The sequence below is a fragment of the Strix uralensis genome, chromosome 1 (genome assembly GCF_047716275.1).
Source record: "Strix uralensis isolate ZFMK-TIS-50842 chromosome 1, bStrUra1, whole genome shotgun sequence".
NCBI classification, from domain to species: Eukaryota; Metazoa; Chordata; class Aves; order Strigiformes; family Strigidae; genus Strix; species Strix uralensis.
The window spans coordinates 45824759-45849277 of record NC_133972.1 but is presented as its reverse complement, the minus strand read 5'-3'; the positions used below and the strand labels follow the sequence as shown (position 1 = coordinate 45849277).

General features: G+C 41.1%; 2 protein-coding genes across 14 annotated transcripts in view; one reads left to right on the top strand and one right to left on the bottom strand.

The window, feature by feature from the left end:
* The window catches only part of AKAP9 (A-kinase anchoring protein 9), a 120603-nt gene extending 115461 nt beyond the window's left edge, over nucleotides 1–5142 (top strand). For all 13 annotated transcript variants that reach the window (XM_074864692.1, XM_074864705.1, XM_074864684.1 and 10 more), the window contains 5 exons: nucleotides 293–525; nucleotides 1525–1610; nucleotides 2400–2475; nucleotides 3733–3872; nucleotides 4548–5142. In XM_074864692.1, coding sequence (XP_074720793.1) covers nucleotides 293–525; nucleotides 1525–1610; nucleotides 2400–2475; nucleotides 3733–3872; nucleotides 4548–4591 — 579 coding nt within the window. In that variant the 3' untranslated portion in view covers nucleotides 4592–5142. The remainder of the gene's footprint in view (nucleotides 1–292; nucleotides 526–1524; nucleotides 1611–2399; nucleotides 2476–3732; nucleotides 3873–4547) is intronic.
* Nucleotides 5143–5471: 329 nt separating this feature from the next.
* CYP51A1 (cytochrome P450 family 51 subfamily A member 1) lies at nucleotides 5472–17130 on the bottom strand. The gene is made up of 10 exons (XM_074864738.1): nucleotides 16933–17130; nucleotides 16069–16167; nucleotides 14875–15051; nucleotides 11242–11368; nucleotides 9952–10126; nucleotides 9657–9776; nucleotides 9011–9206; nucleotides 8318–8413; nucleotides 7271–7439; nucleotides 5472–6615 (listed from the first exon to the last, which is right to left on the bottom strand). Exons 1-10 carry the CDS (start codon nucleotides 17089–17091, stop codon nucleotides 6437–6439), a joined length of 1497 nt encoding a protein of 498 aa, XP_074720839.1. The 5' UTR covers nucleotides 17092–17130; the 3' UTR covers nucleotides 5472–6436.
* Nucleotides 17131–24519: the final 7389 nt, after the last annotated feature.

The window sequence follows — 24519 nt, the reverse complement described above, 5'->3', positions numbered from 1 at the left end:
TATTCAGTTTTAAAATTTTCATCCTCGGATACCTGACTCTTTAGTTCTTCTCCCCAGGAATGATATGTAAGCACCTATGTTGTCCTTTTGTGTGTGCTCTATTTCTTGCTGCTCAGGTAATCCTCAAATTATGAAGATACATTCAGCAAGTGTGAGCAGTGGTGCAGTCTTCTCCATGATAGCAAGAAATAATCACAAAAATGCTGTGGGAGTACTGATATCAAAAGTCTTGGAACTGTAATCATTCATGGAGCTTATGTGGGGTCCTTTTTTTTTTTTTTTTTTTTTGTAGAGGATTTATGGCAAATACCTACGAGCAGAGAGCTTTCGGAAAGCTCTCATATACCAGAAAAAATATTTGCTGCTGTTACTAGGAGGATTCCAAGAGTGTGAAGAAGCCACGCTGGCCCTCATTGCACGAATGGGTGGACAGCCTTCCTACACAGACCTTGAAATCATCACACATCATTCAAAGGGTTTTACAAGATTTCGCTCTGCAGTCAGAGTGTCCATTGCAATTTCAAGGTAAACTGGAGGAAGTTAGATTTCAAACTGATATGACTGTGCAGTTTAATACATACTTTTCTAGCTCTCTAGTGGAATCTAGAACTGCTCATGTTCCATCCTGTTTAAATTTTTGGTAGTCATGAGTATAGTAGATACTGTGTAGAGTGACAGGTTGAGCAGAGCATAGGTAAAATCTGTAATAGGAATAAGCAATCTGATTGTAGTTGAAAAGGACTCTGTATTTGATAATCAAAGATGGATAAAGTCTTAATATTAGGGAAAAAAATTAGCAATTCTAGGCTATGGACTTATTTACAATGGTATTTTCTGCAACTTAATTTCCTTTGAAGGTTAAATTCTTACACGTAAGTATAAAACAGATTTATGAACTAATTTTATCCATCTAGGTAGTTCTTGGAATTCACAAGACTTTAGGTCTCAGACTGAGGATGAATAGGAATAGATGAGGAAGAACAAGTGAAGGTTATTGCTGCATAGTACTGCCATGTTGCTAGCAAACCTTCACAAAGGTTTGAACCCCCAAGCACTTCTGTTTGCTATTGATCTGAGCCTTGTGTGTAGTATAAAATCAAGGAACTATCCATGTCCCTGTTTTAAGTGAAGCTTTTATACATAGCGCTCTGTGGTTACAGTTTTAGGGATGCAACAGTGCAAAAAGTATATTTAGTATGATTTTAAAATGCTGATGCCCTGATGCTTAGGTGCTTGAGCCATTTGCTGTCCACTTGGACTTATGCAGCACCTCTGGAATCACTGGAATTGCAGAGGTGAAGCTGAAAGCAGATTTGGACAAAAGATGGTTTTCTTAGGGATGTGTATAAGGATGTTTTCTACTTGATCTTCAGGTTTTAGATGCCCATCCATTAATTTTACTTGGTGTCCAAGAAGTTCTTATACCTTCTAGAATACAACAAACAGATTATTTTTAGCAGACTATTTCATTTATCCTGAAGTTTGGGGTTTTTGTTGTTTTTTTTTTTTCTATTTGAAATGCAGAATGAAGTTCCTGGTTCGTCGATGGCACAGAGTTACGGGTTCCGGTGTATTAAGCATCAATAGGGATGTCTTTAGCCAGAACACAGGTAAAGTGTAGTCCAGTAATGACTGAAAGAATAGTATCCACAAGTCACAGCACTGCTTAATGGAGATTGTTTTTAACTTGTATTTTCCTCATGTGGAATGAATGGGGTGCTGTTCCCACTTCCTTTTGCTATAATTGCTTGGATTAACGTATTTCTCAGGTTTCAGGGAGTTTCTGTGCTCAGCACAGACACTAATCTATTTGCTTTCTCTTCAATCTTGTTTGGTCTGTTGTGGGTGGGATTTAAAAAAAAAAAAAAAGGCAACTTTCCCTATGGAGTGTGTTTGTAAAAACAATTTTAGATACATCCTGTAAGAGATCTGCACCCCCGACTCAGAGAGGGGATGCTGAGGACAGGGATGAACAGAGGAATCGTAGCAACCACAGGATCCCACAGTGACAACAGAGCCTATTGACCAGCCCTCCCTGGCCTTTTTCTCAGAAGAAAAGCCTGTCATTCTTTTGTTATAGCTTAAAGTTTGGGAAAATTGGTTTTTTGTTTGCTTTTTGGTAGGAGCCTAAGGAGAATAGAAGCTGCTTTATTAGTTCCTGGCTATCTAGGTCTGCATTTAAAACCCTGTCCTGCTCAGTCTGTGAGAGTTTTCTCATTAATATCAGCGAGGCCAGGATTTCACCTCTGGTTTTCTCTGAAACAGTCTGAAAGTGGTCTACACTTGTTAAATGCCATTTTTGTGCTATGCAAACAGAAAACTCACATCTGAGATTCCCCGTAAAGTGCAAAAAGTGTTACTTCTTTTAATTTTCAAGACATTGCTTTTTATATTTCTAGGTAATGAATTACGGCCTGATTCATTCTCTGGTGGCATGGATCTTTATGGAGAACAAAGGCATTCCTACAGATCCAGGTCAGACATGGAGTCTCCTAGATCTCCTATAAACTTTCAACATAAGTACATTTTATTTTCGATTATTATTCTTTGTCAGAACACTTGTTTACCTAAATGAATGCATCAGTGCTTACTGCTAAGGTTTGTAATCTTTAACGCCATAATATTTTTTAACTCTTTTTTGTAAGGATACCTAACAAATCATATCTCAGGCCTTCAGTGTGTGTTTACTCATCACCTGATCAAGGTCAAAGCTTGTAGACTTGCTGTCTAATTTATGTCATGTTCCTGGAACTGGTGGTGGATCGCTGGATGGAGCTACCGTTATCTCCATCTGTAGAGTCTAGGCTTTGTAGCCAAGTGAACCTGTCCACCTTTGCAGTTGGCAGCAGAGTGTGGTGTGGAGAGGGGCTGCCGCAGGTGCCCTCAGCCGAAGGAAGGGAAAAGCAGGGCCACTCACTGTGGCTGGGAAGGGTCATCTGGTTACTGTGGGCTGCAAGGAATTACCACGGCCTTGTGGCCAGAGCATGAGCTGGTGGAAGCTGCTTGGTAGCTCCGCTGCTTGTTCTTGTTTAAACCATTTTGGTTGGCTGTAGTAAGCAGTGATACCAGAGGTTTTGGTGAATCAGATGCCAGTGAAACCATGTATTTTTCATCAAAGGCAACGTTTTTATGAGCACCGTCAGCCTTTGATGAGTTTATATGGAGTTGTGAGCTCAGATCTTCACCGAATATCAGATTCTAGCCATTTTGTTTTTTCATTTTTATATAAACCACCTCACCGTTTGTAATCTTAGTTTATGGCAACCGTAAGAATTTTCATGTAAAAAATGTTTATTCTATTTTAGCCACTCTTGACTTTTACTTACAGAGAGTAACGAAGAGAGTCAGAATCCTGTAAAGATGGCTGTGTACTTATTCACACAAGCTTCTTAATAGAAAAGCAAACTTGAAGCTACCATGGCTTCTGTTGCAGTCTCAGTAGGAATTTGCTGGTCAGTCTTTGTCCCAAAGAAATGCAGCAACAAATCAGGTGCAGTAGAAAGAAAAGGCAACTGGGAAAAGGGGTTTCTCTGGGGGAGGCATTATGATGGCTTGGGCGATAAATGGCAGGGAGATTAAGTGGGTGTAATGTGCTAGTTACCACATGGGTAAGTTAAGGGACATGCAGTCAGTAAGGTATCCCTACTTAGAGTATTTTGCTGTGTCTGATGATAACTTTTGTTTTACTTGAAATTCTGCTTTTTGGAAACATCTGTGTTGTTCTGCCCCTAGGTTCCACGGTACACATGCTGATTTAAACCCAGTCTCTTTCGCCTGTTCTCAACTGCAGAACTATGATCCTGAAAGAGCTTTAACAGATTACATCAATCGGCTGGAGGCACTACAAAGGCGACTTGGCAGTGTGCAGTCAGGTAAGGGCTCAGGCAGTCCTCCCCATGACTCCTGGGTAGCACAAGGCACAGTTCCAACTTAGAAAGTGTGTGCTGCTTCTCCGAGATATATAACAAACATCTGCGATTTTAAGCATTTCAGCCATAAACAAGAGGCTATTCTGAGTTGTAGCAAAAAGCTCATTAAAAAGGAAATAGTAAAATTCTTTGAAGGGAGACATACAAGTGTGTTTTAATAACAGATTTTGAGTTTATTGGTAACACTTTAACTTTCCCTGATCTCTAATAAATAGGCAGCAAGGATTCAGTTGGAATCTTACTGAGATTTTAAACTAGGTGGAGAAAAATGTACCCAGAAGACTGAGGAGGAGTACAAGGGGCATTTCTTCTCCTACCACTTCGATTACAGAATTTACAGCCTTTTTGTCCCATAGATGATGGTAATTTTTGTGCTGCAAAAGGAATACATCAAGAAAATTGTCAGATCAGTGGGACATAATTTATCAAACTTGATTTTTGCAGTTACTGTGTTAAAGCCTTACTTCAGCATAAAATCCAGCATTTGAGGAAGTTTTGTTCTTAAAAGATTTCCCATGTAAAATCTTTCACTCTTACTCATCTAAGTAAGATGTCATTGGTGAATCCTCATCTACTTATTCCAAGTAATCTTGATGAAAATCTTTCTCCCTCTTACAGCTTCGACTTCATACACTCAGTTGCACGTGGGTATGAGAAGATAATACCCTTTCAACATCTCCATCACTGGCAGTGATGTTCATGGAATGCCTTCTGTAAATCTGTGCTCTTTCTGTGCTTTTGTATAATGTGTATATTGTGGGACCAATATGAACACAGCTAGACGATTGTATACAGTTCCATCCTGGCATACCCATGCAGACTGGGATTTATGTATATAGGCATTTTGTGTTCAGGAAAAAAAAACAAAAAAAACCCCAAACAAACAAAAAAAACCCCAAAAAAACCCACCCCACCATTAAATTACGTGTATATTTGTGGAATGCTAATTTAAATGATTAACTTATGAAGTGTGTATTTATCAAAAGGGTGCAAAGAGGAAACTTGTGTATTAATGAAATTGAGCTCCATTCAGCAAAGTTTACTTGCACTTTTTCTGGCAAGGCTACTGAAGTTACACAACTCTCGTAATATTTGCTACTGGCAGCGCAGACAGAATATCACTTGTAGAGACCTATTTTTGTAATGGTAGAAGTTTTGAATTTTATGGGTATTTTGTCAAAGTACTGAAATAAAGATGACTTCATGCTTTTAACTGTGTTCAGGAACCACTCCCTTACTCACACTGAAAAGGTTGCTCCTACCTGCGCTGCTCATGGTGGCTGCAGCATTACTTTTTACAGATTCCAAAAGGTTGCTACTACTGAGAAGAGAGGGCAGGTACAGGCCAGGTTTGTGAAGACCCTGGTCACCTCTGACAGGGCTGGAAGGGAAGCTACTGCACTCCTTCAGGTGCTGTGACTGATCCAAACACAAGGTTTTATAACAGTTACACCCGAGTTTAGAACAGGAAAGATGGGGCAAAGCCCTTCCTACAGTGAGCACCATGAAGGGGGGAAAGCTGTTTACATGACCAGCTTCATACTCACAAGACAGAAAGAAAGTTTATTACAAATTTATGTATGAAAGCTTTTCAGAATTGACAGGGTTGAACATAGAAAAATTCCACAAGAATTTTGTTTATAAATTTAATTCTACGTTCCTGTGAGCCATTTGTCATCACCACTCTTGAACCAAACACCATTTAACAATCTTACATGAGTCAGTACAAAGGGGGACAACATTCAGCTATTTCACTTAATTTGTGACAATTTTATACACAAACATGTTATTTACAAAATTAATGGTATTTGTATCATCATATTGTTACTTTCACACTTATATCAGGCTTATGGAGATCACTACTTTCAAAAGTTTTTAGAAAATTATTTGTTGCTTTCCGAACCTAAGCATTTTACAACTGCTTCAAGTTAGACATTTAAATCATTCTCATAAAAGACTTGTCTGTGAACATTTTACAGTCTGCCTACTACTCAGCTGTACAGTAACATTTTTTTAAATAATCAGCCAAGACCATACCTAGTTCACTTGGAACAGAATCACAAATATCAAAGGTAGGGCACCACCAAGTATTTTGCCCTGTGGTGTCTGTTCCCTGACGGATGTACTATAATTGGATACAGAGGTAAAGTACACAGTCTAACCCCATATTATCCTGGGAAAAGTAATCTTCAATTATTTTTCAAAAGCAGAGAGTTCCGTTTATAGAAATTACTTATTTCTTCACCTTAAAGAGTTGGCATGCACCTTAAAAGTGTTACACCAATAGAAAAGACACTTTCTTTTAAAAAGGCAATGAGAAATTTGTAGAACAAGCATTATACACAGCAGCATTAAATTATGTGGGCAAACAAAACAGATGCAAAAACTTTGCATTTGGTAGATTATTGTTGCTTTCCTAACAGTAGATGCAACAGTTAACATTTGCCACTCATTTATTCAAAAGTCTGTTAGTTTACACAACTTAAATAAGGTTTTAGCTCCAGAATTTACAATGACCTCCTCTTATATCTGATAACAGGGTTATTAGGTGTGTGTATCATTGTTGTATAATTTATAGTTGGAAAATAGTCATTAATGAGATCAAATTCATACAAACGAAGCAAAGTAGACCAAATAGTCTTAATCTGAACATAAGCAAAGTTTTCTCCAATGCAGCGATGACGGCCTAGAAGGAAAGCCATAAAAAGCAGTTAGAATACTTAGTTGTTAAATCACCTTTGACAACAAGCTAACTTAGTAATTGCTTTTTTCTAAACAATGTGAGGCTCCAGTATTGCACGTACATCATCATGGAACTCCAGCAAAGTCTTGTTTTTATAAGCTGTCACTGCATAAATAGACCAAGTAATTTGAATGAGATTGCTTTCTGGTGAGAACAGAACACCACCTTAATTTATGTATCACCAAAGAAGCATTTGCAACACAGAGAAAAGATACCGACTCTAGTCCTGGTGTGGTGATATTTGCAAACTGCTTTGGCAGTTGTGACTCCATGCAGATTTTTGCTCTGCCTTAAACTGACTTTGTATTATCAGGTTTTTACCCTGACTTGAAAGGACTTGAAAAGTCAAATACCACACATGTTAACCTAAAGATTTGGTTTGATTGCTACTCTGAGTGATACATACAGCTCTTACTAATGCAAAACTATCAATCTCATTCTTTTAACAGCACTTTCACAGTAAGTAAACTTTCAGGCAGGAATAGAAAGAAAAAAATATATCCTCAGGGGTTACAGTATGGGGAGGTGCTGTACGAGACAACCAGCAGGAGCCACTCCAGTACAGTCACTCAGGAAGGCACCACCTTTTCTTACTCACCAGCACCAAAGGGAACATATGCAAATTTCTCTCCAGCTGCTGGGTTATCTTGGAGATACCGGTCAGGCTTGAAGTCTAGAGCATCCTTCCAGGAGTCCCTGAGTCTGTGGTTAACAGTGGGAGATACACAGACCTGATGGCCAGGGGGAATGTTATATCCAGCAACAGTCTACAAGAGACAAGACCCCACGCATTACAAAATTTCTCCATTTTTCTTTTTGAAGTGTTACCTGACATGCTATATCATGAGGCTTGAATGTCAAAAGAGATTTTGGCTAAGCTCGTTTAAAATTAATGCAGCCTAATACTTGTTTTATTTGTACAGGACACAATGTTCAAGTAGTTGCAGGAACCTTTCAGCTGCTTTAACAAATGAATGAACTTAAAATTTGTTGAAAGCATTTGCCATGGGAGGGACATTCATTTAAAAAAATTGACTTATTTGACTTTCTTTTATTTGTACAAACAGCAAGTTTTCTTTCAGATTTACCTAGCTTATACTGTATTAAGTGCAAGCCAAGTTTTTCCAAGATATCTGTTAAAAACACCTGGCAAACAGGAAGTATCTTTAAATAAAAACTAAGCTCAAGTGAGTCTGATAGCTAAAAGAAAGGGTCAGTTTTGCTGAGTAAGACTGCACGTGGCTGTTACTAGGTCCCCTCGGAGCCTTCCCTTCTCCAGGCTGAACAAACCCTGTTCCCTCAGCCTCTCCTCACAGGAGAAGTGCTGCAACCCCTGACCATCTTTGTGACCCTATGCTTGCTTCACTGCATCAACATCTTGATTGCTGGGGGCCAGAGAGGTCCAAAACTGGACACAAATAATTTCAGAGGAAGGTAACAACTACCAAGTTCAAGGTATTAATTGCTTTCCTCAGTCAACACCAGCTACACTCCTGCTGATACAGCCCAGGCTGCTATCAGCTTTCATCCCTGTCAGCAAACACTGCTCATTCAGGTTTTCCTTCTGCCAACTGGGACACCCCCCACCTGGCCTTTTCCAGCCCTGCTCTACTGAAGTGAAGTTGTCTCCAACAAGTGTACTCACTTGGGGAGTTTTGGCCATTCTCATCATGGTCATTATAGGAGGTCTAAGCCTTAAAGTTTCTTTTAGACAGCGATCCAGCAAACTGAGATCCTTGAGCTGAAAATGCAGAGAAAATGATCAAAATATAGCTAAGTTTATTCAACCCAAACAAAAGGGTATTTTATACCATTTAAAAACAAATTAAAAAAAAAAAAAAAGAGTAAGCAACTCATATTTACATGTACTTCATTAGCTACCCTGATAATTTATTTCCATTTGATTCAGTGAAGAAGGAAAAAAGCTCTGACCAGTGTAATCGAATACAACTAGTTTCTTACTGATCTGTCTCATGAGTGTTTCTTGATGCCTGATTAAAAAGAACAGGGTCACACTGCATCCCTTTCCTCAGTGGGAATATGAGGATCTTCTTCCTCTACAGAACTATCATTTCTTAACTAGACATTGTAGGAACTGTAATTCCTTTATCAATACTGATTCAAAAAAACAGTAGCAAAATTAAAATTTACTTGGAGAGGAGGAGCTGGAGGGGATATATTAGCAAACAGCATTATTACAGAGTGACTGTGCCAGATGATGATTCTAACACAAAGCACATGACTATATTTCACATTTGTTTGTTGTTGGTTTGGTTTTTTTTAAATAAGCATCTAAAAAGCATACAATTACCCAGCAGGAATAATGTAACATACAAACCTGGTCATAAGTTAATGGTGGCAAGTCATCCCCACAAACTGCTCTTTGTTCTGCATAGCACTGTTCCTGTATTGATTTGTCTCTGGCTATGAAGAAGCCGAGCCAGGCACTGGTGGTGGAGGATGTGTGCTGCCCCGCTAGCAGCAACCCAATCAGCATTCCAGCAATTTCATCATCTGTCAGCGGACGACCATCCCTAGGTTGAAGGGTGTTATGTTAGAGCTTCATTTGATCAGGTTTCCAGGTACAGTAGCATTTACAGTTTCTTCTAATGTACTTCTTTCTCCTTTTTCTCTTTTGTTGCCTACCCTAAATGGAGCAGCAAAAGATCTAGGGGTAGGGAGAAAGGAGAACAGAGGGAGAGAGACTCTCTAAGAGCCTTCAAGGAAATCATTACTGAACAGCCAGCAAAGAGAAAGGAAGCAACATCACGACCACTGATGAAAATCTCAGAAATCAGAATAAACATTTACAAGCAAAGTTTTTAAGCTGTTTCTAAGAATATAGCTAGGACCAATTGCTGGCAACAAAATCAGTTCAGAACATGAGGGAATGTTTCTTATTTTTTGGTAGATAGTTCTAACTGAAGAGCTGAAAGCTAGAGTAAAACATCTCTAAATGACAAGCCTTGAAACCCTTGGCTTACTTGTATGAAGCATCAAGTAGAGTTTGGAGCATGTCATCCTCCTTTTCCTCAGACTTTCGACGTTTCTGGATAACCTTGTAGAAAATACTCTTTATTTCTTTGTGTGCTCGATCTCGACGTCTGCGATTCAAAACACTTCTATTAGCAACTCTTATACAAAGTAACACATAAAATGCTCATGAGGATTTATTGGGGTGTCTAGAATAGCTTACAAACAAGAAATATGGGGAAAAAAAACCCCAACAAACACATTTAGATAAAATACTTAAGTTGCTTCATCTGTTATTTCTGGTACCTGAAGCTCGGCAGAGGTAGCCAACCTGGCAGAAGCCAGGCAGCATGAGTGAAACCCCCATCCAAATCAGCATACAGCTGAGCCACCTTCTCATTCAGTAAGCTTCTTATTTCTTTCCCATGTAAGCAATGACTTGCTGTCAAAATGATAAGTTCTGAAAGGGCTTCAAACAGGTCTGAGGAAAGATTTGAAAAAATGTTACTGAAGATGCATTTCAGGTGAGACATTATGTTTTTCAGATTATTCTTGATTTTGTAGAATACACAAATAACTGGACAACGATTTTAAATAGAGTTTTAGATTGTTTTACTAGGAAAATGAAGTATCTCATTTTAAATTTATGTGTGTCTTTCAGGTCTCTCTTCAAACAACTTTTTAATTAGATCACTGATTTCAACAACTTTTTTCTCAAGTATTTTTTTCTAGAAATTTTTCTAGGAGAGCCAGTAATCCTTCCAAAGTAAGCCATTGCAGAACAATCTCAATCCTTAATAAATACAGAAGGAGTCATACAAAAACTTAACCTTGAAATCCAAATCCATAGGAAAGTAGTTAGTTTTGCTGCTCACTGAATTATTTTAAAATAATATTTATACAATTAAATATAAAATTATATATTATATTAACTCATATATAATTATATACTTGTAAAATAAGTATAAATTATATTAAAATATGTAAGTAATATATATTATACAAATATATATTTAAATATAAATATATAAGTTTAAATAAATATTTCTGACACTGTTATGCCACTGTGGGCTTGCAACAATAGCAATGGGCTATATCTAGCAGGCTAGTTGGGAAAGACAGGTGGGAAATAAAAGAATTCCACTTTGATCACTAACCTAAGCGTATCAGCATCAAGGATGCCAATCTGCAGTGCAGAAGATCCCTGAGCTAAGATCTCTGACAGGCTCTGGGAAGTCAGAGCAGTCTCTCTTCCTCAGGACTAAGAGGTGGTTATGCTGAGCTGACTCATACTGTGCCAAATGAACGTGATTCAGCCAGGCAACAGTAACACTCTCTCTTAGCTGACTAAGCAACCAAAGTAAGATAGTTCTTTACTCCTGTCAATGATTTTCTGAGCAGCTTTATTCTCCAATAGCCTTAAATTTGATTAAACAAAATCTGTATTTCTCATGTTTCTTCTGATACTCAGTAGAGTTTTACCTATGTCATTTTTAATCTCTTTAATACTGCAGTAAATAATTAACAAAAACATATGCATTGGCCTGAATTCCTTCCCAGAAAATCTGAGGAAAAAATGTATCTGATCTTGCTTACTTTTCTCTCCGCTCTCTCCCCATGCTTTGAAATACTCCTTTGTTTCTTCTTCAATCACAGATACATGCTGTTTAAACTGGGCAATATTTAGCCCAGTTTTGAGCATCTTCTTCTGTTCCAAAAACACCTAGAGGAACCAATACAGAAAAAGCAATCAGTATAAAGATCATATAATGTATCAATCAATATTGATTGATATTATCACATATCACGATATACATTATCACATCAAATAACATAATTAACAACTTATCATTTGTACTATAAGAACATACAGAAGCAACATCCAAGTAAAATACTAGTTTGAGGGAGCTGCAATTCTCTCTTTTACAGTACGAAAACAGAAAGTCATTTTAATATCTTTGTTAAACTTTATCCCTGAAGATACAAGAAGCATTCAAGATTGAAATATGGAACGGACTTTAGATACATAATCACAAACGTAACCAGACCTGTCCTTGCAAAGTCTGGATTCAGTCTGCGTTCCTTGTTATGTGGCCTCCTTGCTTTCTCTCCACCAGAGCATCTGTCTTCTCTCATGCAGTAAAACCTTACCTCTGGTCTAGAGATGCACCTTTCTTTTACAAGGCCCTCTGATTTCCCTGCCTAGGTAGACAGACACAGAAGCAGGAACCGTACTGCTTCCTAGGAAAATGGTGAGTTTCACATCCTTCTCACCTCTTCCTCTTTTTCTTTATATAGACTCACAGCTAACAAACTTACTGGTAGAAAGCCCATTATTAGATGGGAACCATTCAATGGATTGACAGGACATCTACTCAGAAAATTATTCAATAAGTTTTTAAGCCCTAATTAAGAAATAGGGCATCTATCCTATAGATCTGCACTCTACCATAAGCAATACCCCAAAAATTATCTTCCTACCAAGGGCTCTGCATGTACTATAACGTTACTCACAGAACAAGAGGCATAAGAAGAAAGGTTTCTTCCTAGAAACTTCTGTTTCCAGAATGCAGTGGGGACTCCAGCAGTCTATCAGAGGGTACACATGCCACAGAGCAAACACACAAGCACATTTTCCCTTGCAACATGCCAGCCCATCTCCATCTCCAGCTTGATGGAGTCAGGAATGGCACACTGGAGTGAACGTGTCCTCTGCCATTTCAGCTCCTCTCAATGCAGAACTATCTGCAAGAGGCTTGGAGGGAGAAGACAGAGCTGATATGAGTCGATACATAGACTATGGACACTAACAAATTTACCAAAATTACCAGAATTACTGGTAAATAAGTAACTTCTTCCTTTTAAAGAGACATCAGTTACATTCTAACAAGTAGTGGACTGTCAGGAATGGCTCTTCTAAACAGGTGGCTGAAAGTCACTGCCAGACTAAGGCATAGAGACTTAGGAGCTTGAGCAGAGAAGGGAGCCTCAAGAAAAAGTTCTTGGATGATCCATCAATGGTAGAACACCAAAGAAAGTTTGAACCGTTCTCTAAATGCCTTTCCAGTAGATGTCTGAAATGAAATTGTGGTGATAGGACTGTGCAAAAAAACCAGCTCACCTCTAGCAGGAGGTGTTCTGGTCACAACGAGACATGCTACCTTCACTAGCTTCATACAGGGAAACACACACCTAGAAATAATCCATGCATGCCAGTAACAAAACCCCTGCACCTCCTAGCTGTGGAAAAACGTAGCCCAGGTGATTTTCTGAGGAACCTGAATCAGCAGAGATGAAAAGGAGTAAGTCCTTCTAGTATCAAAGGTACGCATGAAGTAGACAGACACCCAGTGTTGAGTAGTATGAAAAGATTAATCTCTTGACTAAAGCAGAACTCAAACACGCTCTAGGGAAGAAAATTGGGTAATTCTAGAAAAAGACCTTATTTCAGGAAAAAAGCAGTATACTATGGACCAGTGAGATAGGCCTTAATCATCCCTATATGCCTGAAGAACATAGTTGTAAGAAATGCCCATTTCCATGGAGCTTATAGAAAGTTCTATAAAACTCCTGAAGGATGAGATTAGATCCCATCGAAGAACTAGCTTTTGAATGAAGAGACATTCAAATCCATCCATGAACTGCACAGTGTGAAAGCAGAACTCAAGACAGCTGTAACAAGTGGATGAACTTCCACAGAATTAAGAGACACACCAGCACCTTTCAGTTTCAAGCAGACATCCCACGACAGTCAGAATCCAAACACCACCACCACCACAGTGAAAATCTGGCCAACTCAGCAGTCTGTGTCTGGTTCACAGACGCTTCTCCGGAACTAGTATATACCAGAGAAGAACATGAAAGATGTACTGCAGAGAATCATGTACCCTTGCCACTCCAGCAGTTCCCCCAACTCCATCCCCGACTTTGTGAGGAAGACCTCCAATTGTCAGAACTGGGAGAAACAAGTCTGCTAGAACGACCCCACTTGTGGAAGAGGTCTCTAGGACAAAAGAAACAACCTCTGACTTGTTATCCAGGCTGCAGTCCTGCTGGTTTCATTCACAAAGGGATGGGAGAAGCTATACAAATCTGTCAAGTGCAAAAACCCCACCACCCAAACAATCCTCCCCCCAAACTTTGTGACACTGTCTATCCACAATATAACACTTCCTGATAAAGCAGGAGACAACTAAGTTCTCCTTTACTTACTTACAAAGTGGTGAGTTGTTGGTAGTCAGTTGTATATGAGATCTCCAAAAGAATGGGGTAAGAACAACATACATACTCTGTGGGTCCCTGCAAAATGGCAGTGTGGAAGAAAAGAGACTAGTAATTACTGCCCTTAAGCCACATAATTAAGAGGGCAACAATTACTGCAAAACTCTTTGGCAGGGGAGAATGAAGAGGTATGCTAAGGAGGAAAGGTCTTTATGGCCACAGAAACTATTAGAAGTCAAATGATTGGCATCTATACAAAAAAATTAAGCCAAAGCTGAAAATCCAAAAATAAAGTATATCACAGTGCTACTTCTGCCACCAGACTACTCTGTTGTACAACAGGCTGTCAGTGTCAACATACGCTGACTAGAGAGTCCCAGCAGAGCAAGTCTATCCATGGAAAAGTTGGCTTCTGCAGTTTAAGAGTCTGTCATGACAGACAACAGACAGAGACAAGAAAGCAGCCAATGCTTAGCTCAGAAACACTGCCACATGACACAGCCACTATGCTTCCAGACCCATGCAGGCTGTATTCTGCAAACATACACAGACTGATTTTTGTCCGAGCAAGACAAACCTTGTGGTGCAAATCGTCAAATTAATACTCCTGGATCTAGATTTGACATGGCATAAATGAAAAATTATCTATCTAAAAGCTCTCTCAGAAGGAAGACCTAAAGTTGCTTGCAAGGGAAAAGTAAACCTCCATCAGCAGCATACTATAAGGGAAGGAAAAAAAAAAAAAAAGAGACTCACTTATTAGTTTTTCCTCTGTGATGGGATTAGATGGTTTCGAGAACAAAAAAAAAGCATCCAGACTGACAAATGGCCAGGTGGTAAAAAAGCAACTTAAACATGTTCAGTCTTGATTATCCAACTGAGACAATTTACCTGCAATACGCCAGAATTGCATATGAACTCCATCATACAGAGCCAAGAGCTCAGGGCTGCCTACTCAGGATTTAAATTATGCCAATTTTCTACTCATTTTATATTAAAATTACATACCATATTAGGGACATCATAAGCAACTCCCTTGCCAAAAACTGGTGTAGTTAACCGAGAGTATACATCCTCTGCGTTCAGATCTTCATTTTTACTATTGAAGAGTAGAGCAGCAGCATCACTACCCAGTAAGTATGTGAATGTCTTGCCAGCCATAGTGAAACTGAACACAGGTCCATACTAAGAGAGAAAAAAACCAAAACAAAGCAATTTATTTTAAATAAGAACATAAATCATTAAGTCTGTCTCTCTTTATGTACAGGCTTCCTAAATCACTCTCCTAAGAAGTATCTAGAGATTTAATACAGATATAAATATTTGAAACCACATTCAAATTCTGTTCTCAATATACTTACTAGAGATATCTAACGTTATAACAAACACACATGATCTTGCACATTTTAAAACCATTTAGTTTAAAAACTGTAAATAAAAGATCAGTTTCACTATGAAAACTAGCAGGGAGATTACCGCACATATAGCCTCCAGTTACCTACAAACACTGTCTCAAAAAATTCTGGATTTGGAGTTACGCATATGCAAGTAAGAGCAAGTAAAATTTTAAAGTTTAAAAGTCATCTCCAGCAGATCTTCACATACTAAATTTGGCTTTCTCTAAGCTAACCAAGCTAACATTTAAGCTTATGAATCTAGAAAGTTTTAGACAATGCGAAACAAATCAGTAAATCTTATTTCATTGGAATTAAAGCTCTACTGCCTTAGTCCCATTTCTTTTGGGCTGTTATAATATAAAACATACTGAGACTTTATACACTGGTCATTTTAACATTGGAGATTAACAATTAAAATTCATCAAATTGCCTACAGAAGCGGTCAGCTACATTCCAGCCTGGTCATAGCTTTTAGTAAAGTGAGATTAAAAGTTCACAGTTAAGGCAAGAAATAACATCATAAAAATGACTTTTTCATTAACTTGTGATTCAGCTGTGAGCATTACCGAAATACACAGACATATTTTTTAAATCTGAATCACAAGAGGTATCTCAGAAAACACTATTTCTCTAACAATGTACATTAAAAGATCTGAAGAAACCAGAGCCTACTGTGCACACTCCATTCCATATTCGAGGTGGTAAATGAGAATGAACCGATTTTAAGGAAGCTCCAGATAGAGAGCTTATCAGATACACAAAAATGTTTTAGCATATGCTCAGCCAGCCATGTGGGAAAACATACCTTGTCATAAGCATTTTCCAAAAATTCAATGGGACTTTTTCCAAATGCAATTGCATGTCCAAGGAAAGGGATGCTTGATGAAATATAAGGTGGGTATTTCTGAGGAAGAAAGAGAAAAATAATTATTGAATTTTCTTCAGAGAGTAATAAAATCACATCCATTTACATAAAAACCAAACACAGAGAAGGCTTTATACCTGTTTTGTTTAAACCCTTTTGTGAAAAGGCCAGCTTTGGATAGCTGATTATCTTTTTAAACAGAGTAAGAGTGAGCCACATTTAAAAGCAGCAGAGGTTAAAATAAAATGAATACGATTAAGATTCTTGCTAACCTCCCTCTGAAAGCAAAGCACAGAGATGCTGCAAGCGGAAGGAAGGTAGCCGGAAACAAAACAGGGTTGCCGATTTCTTAAACAGCTCCCCAGAAGCATCAGCCTCGGTCTAGCAACGAGCTCCCTCCACACGGACGTGGGGACCTTCTTTTAAACTGCACTGACGCCACGGCGCCGGGCACGGCCTTCGCCTCGGCCAAACCCGAGCACCTCCGCTTCAGGCGGCAGCCGCCAGCCGGGCGGCGGGGCGGGCCAGCCCAGCAACCCCCCGTCAGACACCGGCCCCGCGGAGGCGGCGGGGAACGCTCCCGGCTCGCCGCAGCCCGCTCCCGCACGCGCGCACCTACCGCCCCTCCCTCCGCGCTCCCCCAGAAGGGCCATCCCGAGGCGAGCGCGCCGCTACCCTGCCCCCGCCACCGACGGGACACAGCCCGGCTGCCCGCTGCCCCCGGCCCCCTCGCGCTCCCCCGCACTCGTCCCGCGGCGACCACCCCTCCGCAGCCGGCGGCACCGCGCATCCCCCAGCGCCCACCCTCTGGTCGGACCCGACGTGGCGCCGGTAACCCAGCTGGAACAAGTAGCCGAGGCTCAGCGCGAAGGCGGAGGCGGCCAGCACCAGGGAGAGGGGGTTGCCGACGGCCACCCGCTCCAGCAAGGACCCGCCGACCTCCATCAGGCTCAGCATCACCATCACCGCCGCACGCCGGGCTGCCGGTACCCGCGCGGCGCGGGGCGGGGCGGGGCGGGGCGGGGCCCGCCGCCGCCCCGCCCCCCGGCGCTGGGCTGATCTCTGCCTATGTGACGATTCCCGGCGCCCGAGCCAACCGGCGGCCGCGCTCTACGGGGTGACGGCATCTGCCGGGCTGCGAGGGGCGCCATTGGACGGGCGGGGGGCGGGGCGAAGGGCCCTGGCCGCTGGTTGGCTGCCGGCGGGCGAGGGCAGCATCCTCCCGGGCCCCGCCGCGAGCCCTAGCCGCCCAGCGCCCGCTCTGCGGGGGGGCGGGGCCCGTCTGCCTCCCGCTCCCGGGGAGCGGCCCGAGGCCGCCCCAGAGCCCCTGACCCCAGGCTCCTCGGCCTGGCCTGGCCCGGGCCGAGCCCCGCTGCCGCCCTTGGCCGTTGACCAGCTCGGTGGCCTCCGCGCAGCGCTCAGCCCCGCGGGGCCGCAGCAGCTTCCTGGCGCCACAGCCCTCGGGTAGCAGCAGGCGGGGGCGATAAACACGTGTCGGGGAGAATCACACGTGGGTGAACCATGTGTGTGCTGAACGCGCGTGGGGAGGTGATAGGTGCGGGTATAAGCTTGTGTGGGGATCACGCGTGTCAGCCCCAGGTGAGCTGACACCCACACACACAATGCTACAGGCCTGGGGAAGAGTGGCTGGAAAGCTGCCCGGTGGGAAAGGACTCAGGGGTGTTAGTCGACAGCTGGATGAACATGAGCTGGCAGTGTGCCCAGGTGGCTAACAGCATCCTGGCTTGTATCAGAAAGGTGTGACCAGCCGGGCTGGGGAAGTGATCTTACCCCTGTACTCAGCACTGGTGAGGCTGCACCTCGATTACTGTGTTCAGTTCTCAAGAAAGACATTGAGGTGCTGGAGCGTGTCCAGAGAAGAGCAATGAAGCTGGTGAAGGGTCTAGAGAACAAGTCTTACGAGGAGTGGCTGAGGGAACTGGGGTTGTTTAGCCTGGAGAAAAGGAGGCTCGGGGGAGACGTTATTGCTCTCTACGACTACCTGAAAGGAGGTTGTAATGAGGTGGGTGTTGTCGGTCTCTTTTCCCAAGTAACAAGTGATAGGACAGGAGGAAATGGCCTCAAGTTGCACCAGGGGAGGTTTAGATTGGAAATTAAGAAAAATTTCTTCGCCGAAAGTGTTGTCAAGCATTGGAACAGGCTGCCCATGGAAGTGGTTGAGTCACTATCCCTGGAGGTATTTAAAAGACGTGTAGATGTGGCACTTAGGGACATGGTTTAGTGGTGGACTTGGCAGTGCCAGGTTAACAGTTGGACTTGATGATCTTAAAGGCCTTTTCCAGCCTAAATGATTCTATGATTCTGTGATTCTATGTGTTTATCCCATGCATGGTCACCCCACATGAGTCCATTCCCATGTGAGGGTGACACGCATGGGTATGAACTTGCGTGGAGAGAAATGCACATGGGCATGAACTCATGTGGAAAGACCATGCATGGGTTGAACTCGTGTGGGCTGAATGCGTGTGGATGTGGACATATTGAGTATGAATTCACATGAGAGAACCATAAGTGGGTATGAACTCACGTGGGGATAAATCGCATGGCCAAGCAATGTGTGGGATAAACTTGCCTGCGGAGAAGCATGAGTGGGTACGAGCTCATGTGGGGATAAACACACATGGGTATGGACTCAGGATAAAAATGAGAAACATGGGTATTAACTCATGTGAGGGGAAACTCACATGGGATGCGTGGGTAAAACATGTATGTGGAGGAATGTGTGTGGGGACATGTGTGAGGGGATTACATGTGCACCAGGGGGCCTGCCTAGGATAACCCACATCAGGTAATCCACCCGGGATAATCCACACCAGATAACTCACCCAGGATAACTCACACCAGGTAACTGACTCACACCAGATAACCCACACTAGGATAACCCACCTGGGAGAACCCATGCCAGAATGACCCACCCTGGATAACCCATGCCAGAAAACCCACACGGGATGACCCACCCATGATAACCCATGTGAGCTATCCCATTCTGGATAACCCATACCAGAGAATCCACACAGGACAACCCCCCCGTGGTAATTCACACCAGATTACAGGCGGTGACAGGCTGTATTACACCAGCAATGTTACTCAGACAACTGAGCGCACAGACACACATTCTCTGCAGCAGAAAAAGGTCCGTCTTGTAAACGACAGGACGCTGCCCAGCACGTGCCGTAGTGACCGGTGCTTTGTGCGTGTCAGGCCTTTATTTGCCTGATGATCACACTTGCAAAAATCATTCCACTTAAAAAGGTTTCACAGGTGGGTCCCCTACAACAGCTGTATTAAAAATAGTAGATTTTATAGAGAATGCTTGGTTAGAAGCCATGGCAGATTACAGTGGTATACACTAAAAACTGGAAAACTGTCTTTTTCTTGGTTGTGTGCTTCACCACCCTCTTATCTTGTGATGTATTTATACTCCTTGGGGAACAGTTCAATGCTTACATTTTACTAATGGATTGAATGCCTGATACCACTCAGGTCAAGCTGCTGTAGATTTCTTGGTGATGTAATAGATTTGGGGAGCTGGCCGATATCATTATTATTTGCAATTAAATGGACTAAATACTCCAGTTCCCCAATGCTGTTTGGAATTTCCTTTAATGCATTCTGAGATACATGCAGTTCCCTGAGGCAAACCAGTTTAGATAGCTCCTCTGCAATTTTAGATAATTGATAAATAAAACAGTTCATTTATTTAGATACAACTCTGTCTTCTGTAAAAAGTTTAAAAGGTAACTTTCCTGCAGGCAAAATAAGATTCCATAATTTAATTCCAAATAAAAGTTTCTGACCTTTGATTCTAGTGAAATTGGTATTTTCCAATAAAAATATGGATGCTGAGCACAGAAATTTGCAGGGAAGCTTTTTAGACGTGTTACTAGAAAGGCAATAAAAAACATGCACTAGTATCTCTATAGCTGGAGCTTTGGGAGATGTTCTTTTGGTCATTGTTATCATTAATAAAAAATTTAACAGTCTAATTTTATTTTCTGTTTTCTTCAGCCCCAAGGTAGTGAAATATGCAATTTTTTTCTTTTTGGTTCTGTTCTCCCTTTGGTCTTTTCTAATTTTTATTTTCCTTCTTGGAACTTCAACTGTTTCCAATTATTGTGGAAACTAAAGCTACAGCTCTCTGAGAAATGGATGTAAGATTGCATACTTTTTGCTCCTGGGTCTGAAGCAAGCCAGCCCTTGGAAAGGATCATAACCACAGTTAAAATATAAAGAAATATGAACCTTCTCTGAAATCAGGTATGAAATACTGATTTTGCAATTTCTGGTGAAAAGAGAGATTACTCATCAGGAGATTGTTTTGCTCTGTTCCTTAGTATTAAAAAAAGAAAATAAATTAGACTTTGGATTTTAGAAATGTGAAGGAATTTTCTCTGTTATAAGAGATCAGGGATGCAGTATAGCTTTTCTTGTTTCAGTTAGTGAAAGTTTAATGACCAACTAAATAACACACTGTCGATGTCTCCAGTGAAGAAAGATGACATATTTCAAAAGGAAAAGATCCAAACTGGGTGTTTGGTACATTTAAGTATTTGATCGCTTCCAGATTTCTGATCTGGAAAGGAATGCTCTTTATTTGATTATTTGAAATGTCAAGTGTTTTCAAACACTTTAAAGAACAGAATTCTTCAGGGAATGAGTCAAACTTATTATGGAGTAACAGCAGTACCTGAAGAGCCTTCACCTGGGACACCACTGCTGGCATGCTAGTGATTTCATTCTCACTTACATTCAAGTAAACTGATTTTGTAGGGCCACAGAAGCATGCAGAAGATGAGGACAGTTTATTTTTGTTTAACTCTAGATGCCCCAAATCTTTAATGTCAGAAATTCCAGGTATTATTTCTGAAATAGAGTTGCCACTAAGATTTAAGGGTTTAACATCAAATAGAGCACACAATGCATTTGGAAACTGAGAGCACACTGCTGAGGTCAGCCTTGGTTACCTATGTACAATTTTGTAATTCAGCAGGAATATAGCTTAATGTGTTTGCATAAAACTCTGTTTTGGAGAGGTCTTTTAAATGCAATATTTGTTCATCCGGTGAGTCCAGTCAGTTTCTACTTAAAAAAAAAAAAAATCTCCTTTTAATGCTTAAGTCTGTGAATATTAGCAGGAAGCTGGATTAATTGATTATTATATATAATTAGATGTTTCAGCATGGTACAGTTGCAAAGATTATCTGTCATGCTTTTGAATAAATTTTTGCAAGGTTCAGAAACCAAAATTTTGTCAACCAGAAAATCTGCACAGGCAAAAATATAAGGTTATTGTTACTAATTGAAAATTCTTGTCATTCCTTAAGCTCTTTAATATCCTTTGGTAAACCTGAATCGAATTCTAACATATGCTTGAGTTTTACTAGATGAGGAAGGTAGCAAAGAACCCTTGAGAATACTGAGATTTGAGTGGAATGAATGTTGAGTACCTTCAAATTTTTCATGTCTACTATGGTATCTAGTAAAGTTTTTCTCTTGTTGCCTGCAAGCTCTAAAGTTTCAGGGCTTTCCAATGCAAAAGGAAATTAATCAGTGTTGCAGTGATTGAGAAAGAGTTCCTTAACATTTAGGATCTTTGACAATTCTTTAGGGAGACATGATAGAGAACTGGTTGTGACTGACATTCAGTACCATCAGTTTATGAAGTATGGATATTTCTGGTGGCAACAGTGTCAGTCTATTTCTTTCAAGTAACAGGATTTCCAGATTAGTTAGATTACCTGTATTTGAATGCAATGTTTTTATTTGATTGTTGTGTAAGAGCAAATATTTTAAATTTTGGTTTTCAAAAGCAAGCAGAGGCATGCTCCCTATATCATTTAGTCTGTGTGAAAGTCTCATCTTTTTCTTCAGGCAACATATATGTTTATCCATTTTCATCACTTTCAGGATCTATTGCTGCTAGTAATATGTCTGGTCTGGCACCTCCATTGACAGCTTCTGGAAGAACTCGTTTTCAGCTGATGTAAGTAGTGTGTGTTTTCTCACACCTGTTTCAGAGACACCTTGAGGCACCGTGGCAGCATTTATCTCAGCTGAGAATTCACATTCATACCTTTTTTTCAGGTAAATCACTTCTTGATCTATTTTCAGTCATTTTATGGCTTTCCTCATTGCCAGCTGCTTTAGGAACTTTATGTGAAATATCACTCACACTTTTCATAGTTAGGTTGGCTACTTTAGGATTCCTTGTTGAACGTAATGGGGCTTTTCTGGCATCAGTAACAACTGGAATCTCACAAAAGCTTTTGTGTAGTCCTTTAGTATTTAGACCACTTGGAATTTCATCTTCTTCCTTCTCCAGAGGCATTGTTCATTTTTCTGTGTTGCTAATTGGTTCTTATCAGTATTTTTTAAGAAATCAAACTGTAAGTGTGAAACCTATGTATAATAATATGTATTAACGTTAGTAGACTGAGCTAGCAATTGTAAGACATCTTGACAAAAATCTAGGCTTATTCCACATTTGTGAACTCTCACTTCTCTGTTAACCCTAAAAAAGGGATTATTTTACTGCAGTGCTTGCTACTTTAATACGTTGTTTCTTCCAGACAATAGACTACAGATCACAAAACATGTATCAGAAATGTGCGATTTGTTGCTTGACATTTCATAGAATAGCCCAACCTGTCTCAGACAACAGACACTGCTCAGCTTAGAGGACGTTCCACAGTTCTCTAGAGCTGTGTTTGCATGTTCTTCCTGCTTTAAACTTTAATTTACTATGTTAAACTTTAGTTCTCCTGCTACTGATGATGTATCATCATAAACAGTATTTTCCCAACCTCACTTGACTGCCCGTTGACAAACCAAAGGTATTAGCTGGTCTTTTCCTCTCCCCTTATAGGCAGATTTATACCATCTTACTCTGTAAGTCTTCAAACACGAGTCCCTCAAATAGATATAAATATTTTCCTAGTTCCTTTAATACAAGTCTTTCTGCTGACAGGGTAAAGTTGTACAAAATTAATTATAATATCCTTCCCTCATATTAATAAAAAATCTTTAAGGTCAAGCAGAACCTTTGCAAACCATGTATGTCATTTCTGTTGAGCTTGTACCTGCATTTTTTCAGTAACAACCTATTTTCTGAAGCACATCTGTTGTCCGAAAAGCGGATTTGTCACCCAGTGTGCAATAGGTCAATCATCACACACTCAGGAGAGGCATTGCTTATTTATTTTATGGTTGCGCAAACCTAGGTGCTCAGTGGTTTCCCACAATCAAGCACACCAAGCGCTTTTCACACTATATTTATACACAAAACTTGCAGAGTTAGTGATTTTCCAAGTCCATCCTCTCTACGATGATTGGTTAGTAATTTACATACAATTATAATACTGCTGACACAATACTTCTACTACTATGCATGCTCAGGGGAAGGGTCTTCACTTGGGCAAGGGTCTTCTTGACCTATAGGCATGATTTTTAGTATTATAATGAGGGTAGTTCAGCTAAGGATACCTGGACCTTGAGTTTGCTTGCCAGGTTGGCAATGTACCCTCTTCAAGGTCTAATGGCTCCAGGATGTCCTTGCTCAAAGGCTATCTACTTGCTTTTCTGATTAGAGATGCCTTTGGCTTTAACATATACAAAGAACATCTTTCTTGACCTAAGCATAATATTGCTACGTTGTTCTAAAAGTTTAACCTTCAACAGATCTAGCCCTGGGCTAACAATGGTAGGGAAACCCTGACTTTCTAGAGTAACTTTTCCCTGTCCAAAGCAGCAGCAGGACACCTGGGCTGCATGAGGCATTCCCCTCCGGACCAAGGCCTTCCCCTTGGACAAGCCTCTGCCTTCCCCGTGCCGTTGGCAGAACCAGACCTGGAACTCCAACAGCTCCTGGCCAGGGGGAAGCGAGGCTAGCACCCCTTCTCGGCACCCACCTCAGCCGCCACCACACCAAGACCCACTGCTGCCGAGACAGTGTGGCCTCCCCAGCGCCGCTGCCGCTCCCCTCAGGACGGCAGCCAATGGTGCCTCCTCCCTGTTGCAGCTGGAGGGTGCGAAGCAGGAACTGGAGCCACCCCAGAGTCCATCAGTTTTAAGGCCAGAGTCCGGTTTGTTGGTAATGTTTTGCCACGGTTCAGCCTATCACTAACCTCAAATCATGCAGGTTCGCTTCACCACAGCAAAAGGCACCCAGAATTAGCTGAGTCCACTCCTCACCCACAGCAAGGCCCGTGCACATAGAGGTGAACAATCCTCAGGTCAGCACGCTAGTCTGATGATTAATTATTCCACTTGATAAAATTGGGCCCTTTTTCACAGTTTTAGGTTTTCAGTTACTATTTTTGCCTTACATTGCCTGGCTGGAGTATTCCACTCTCAAATCTTTGCTTCATCAGC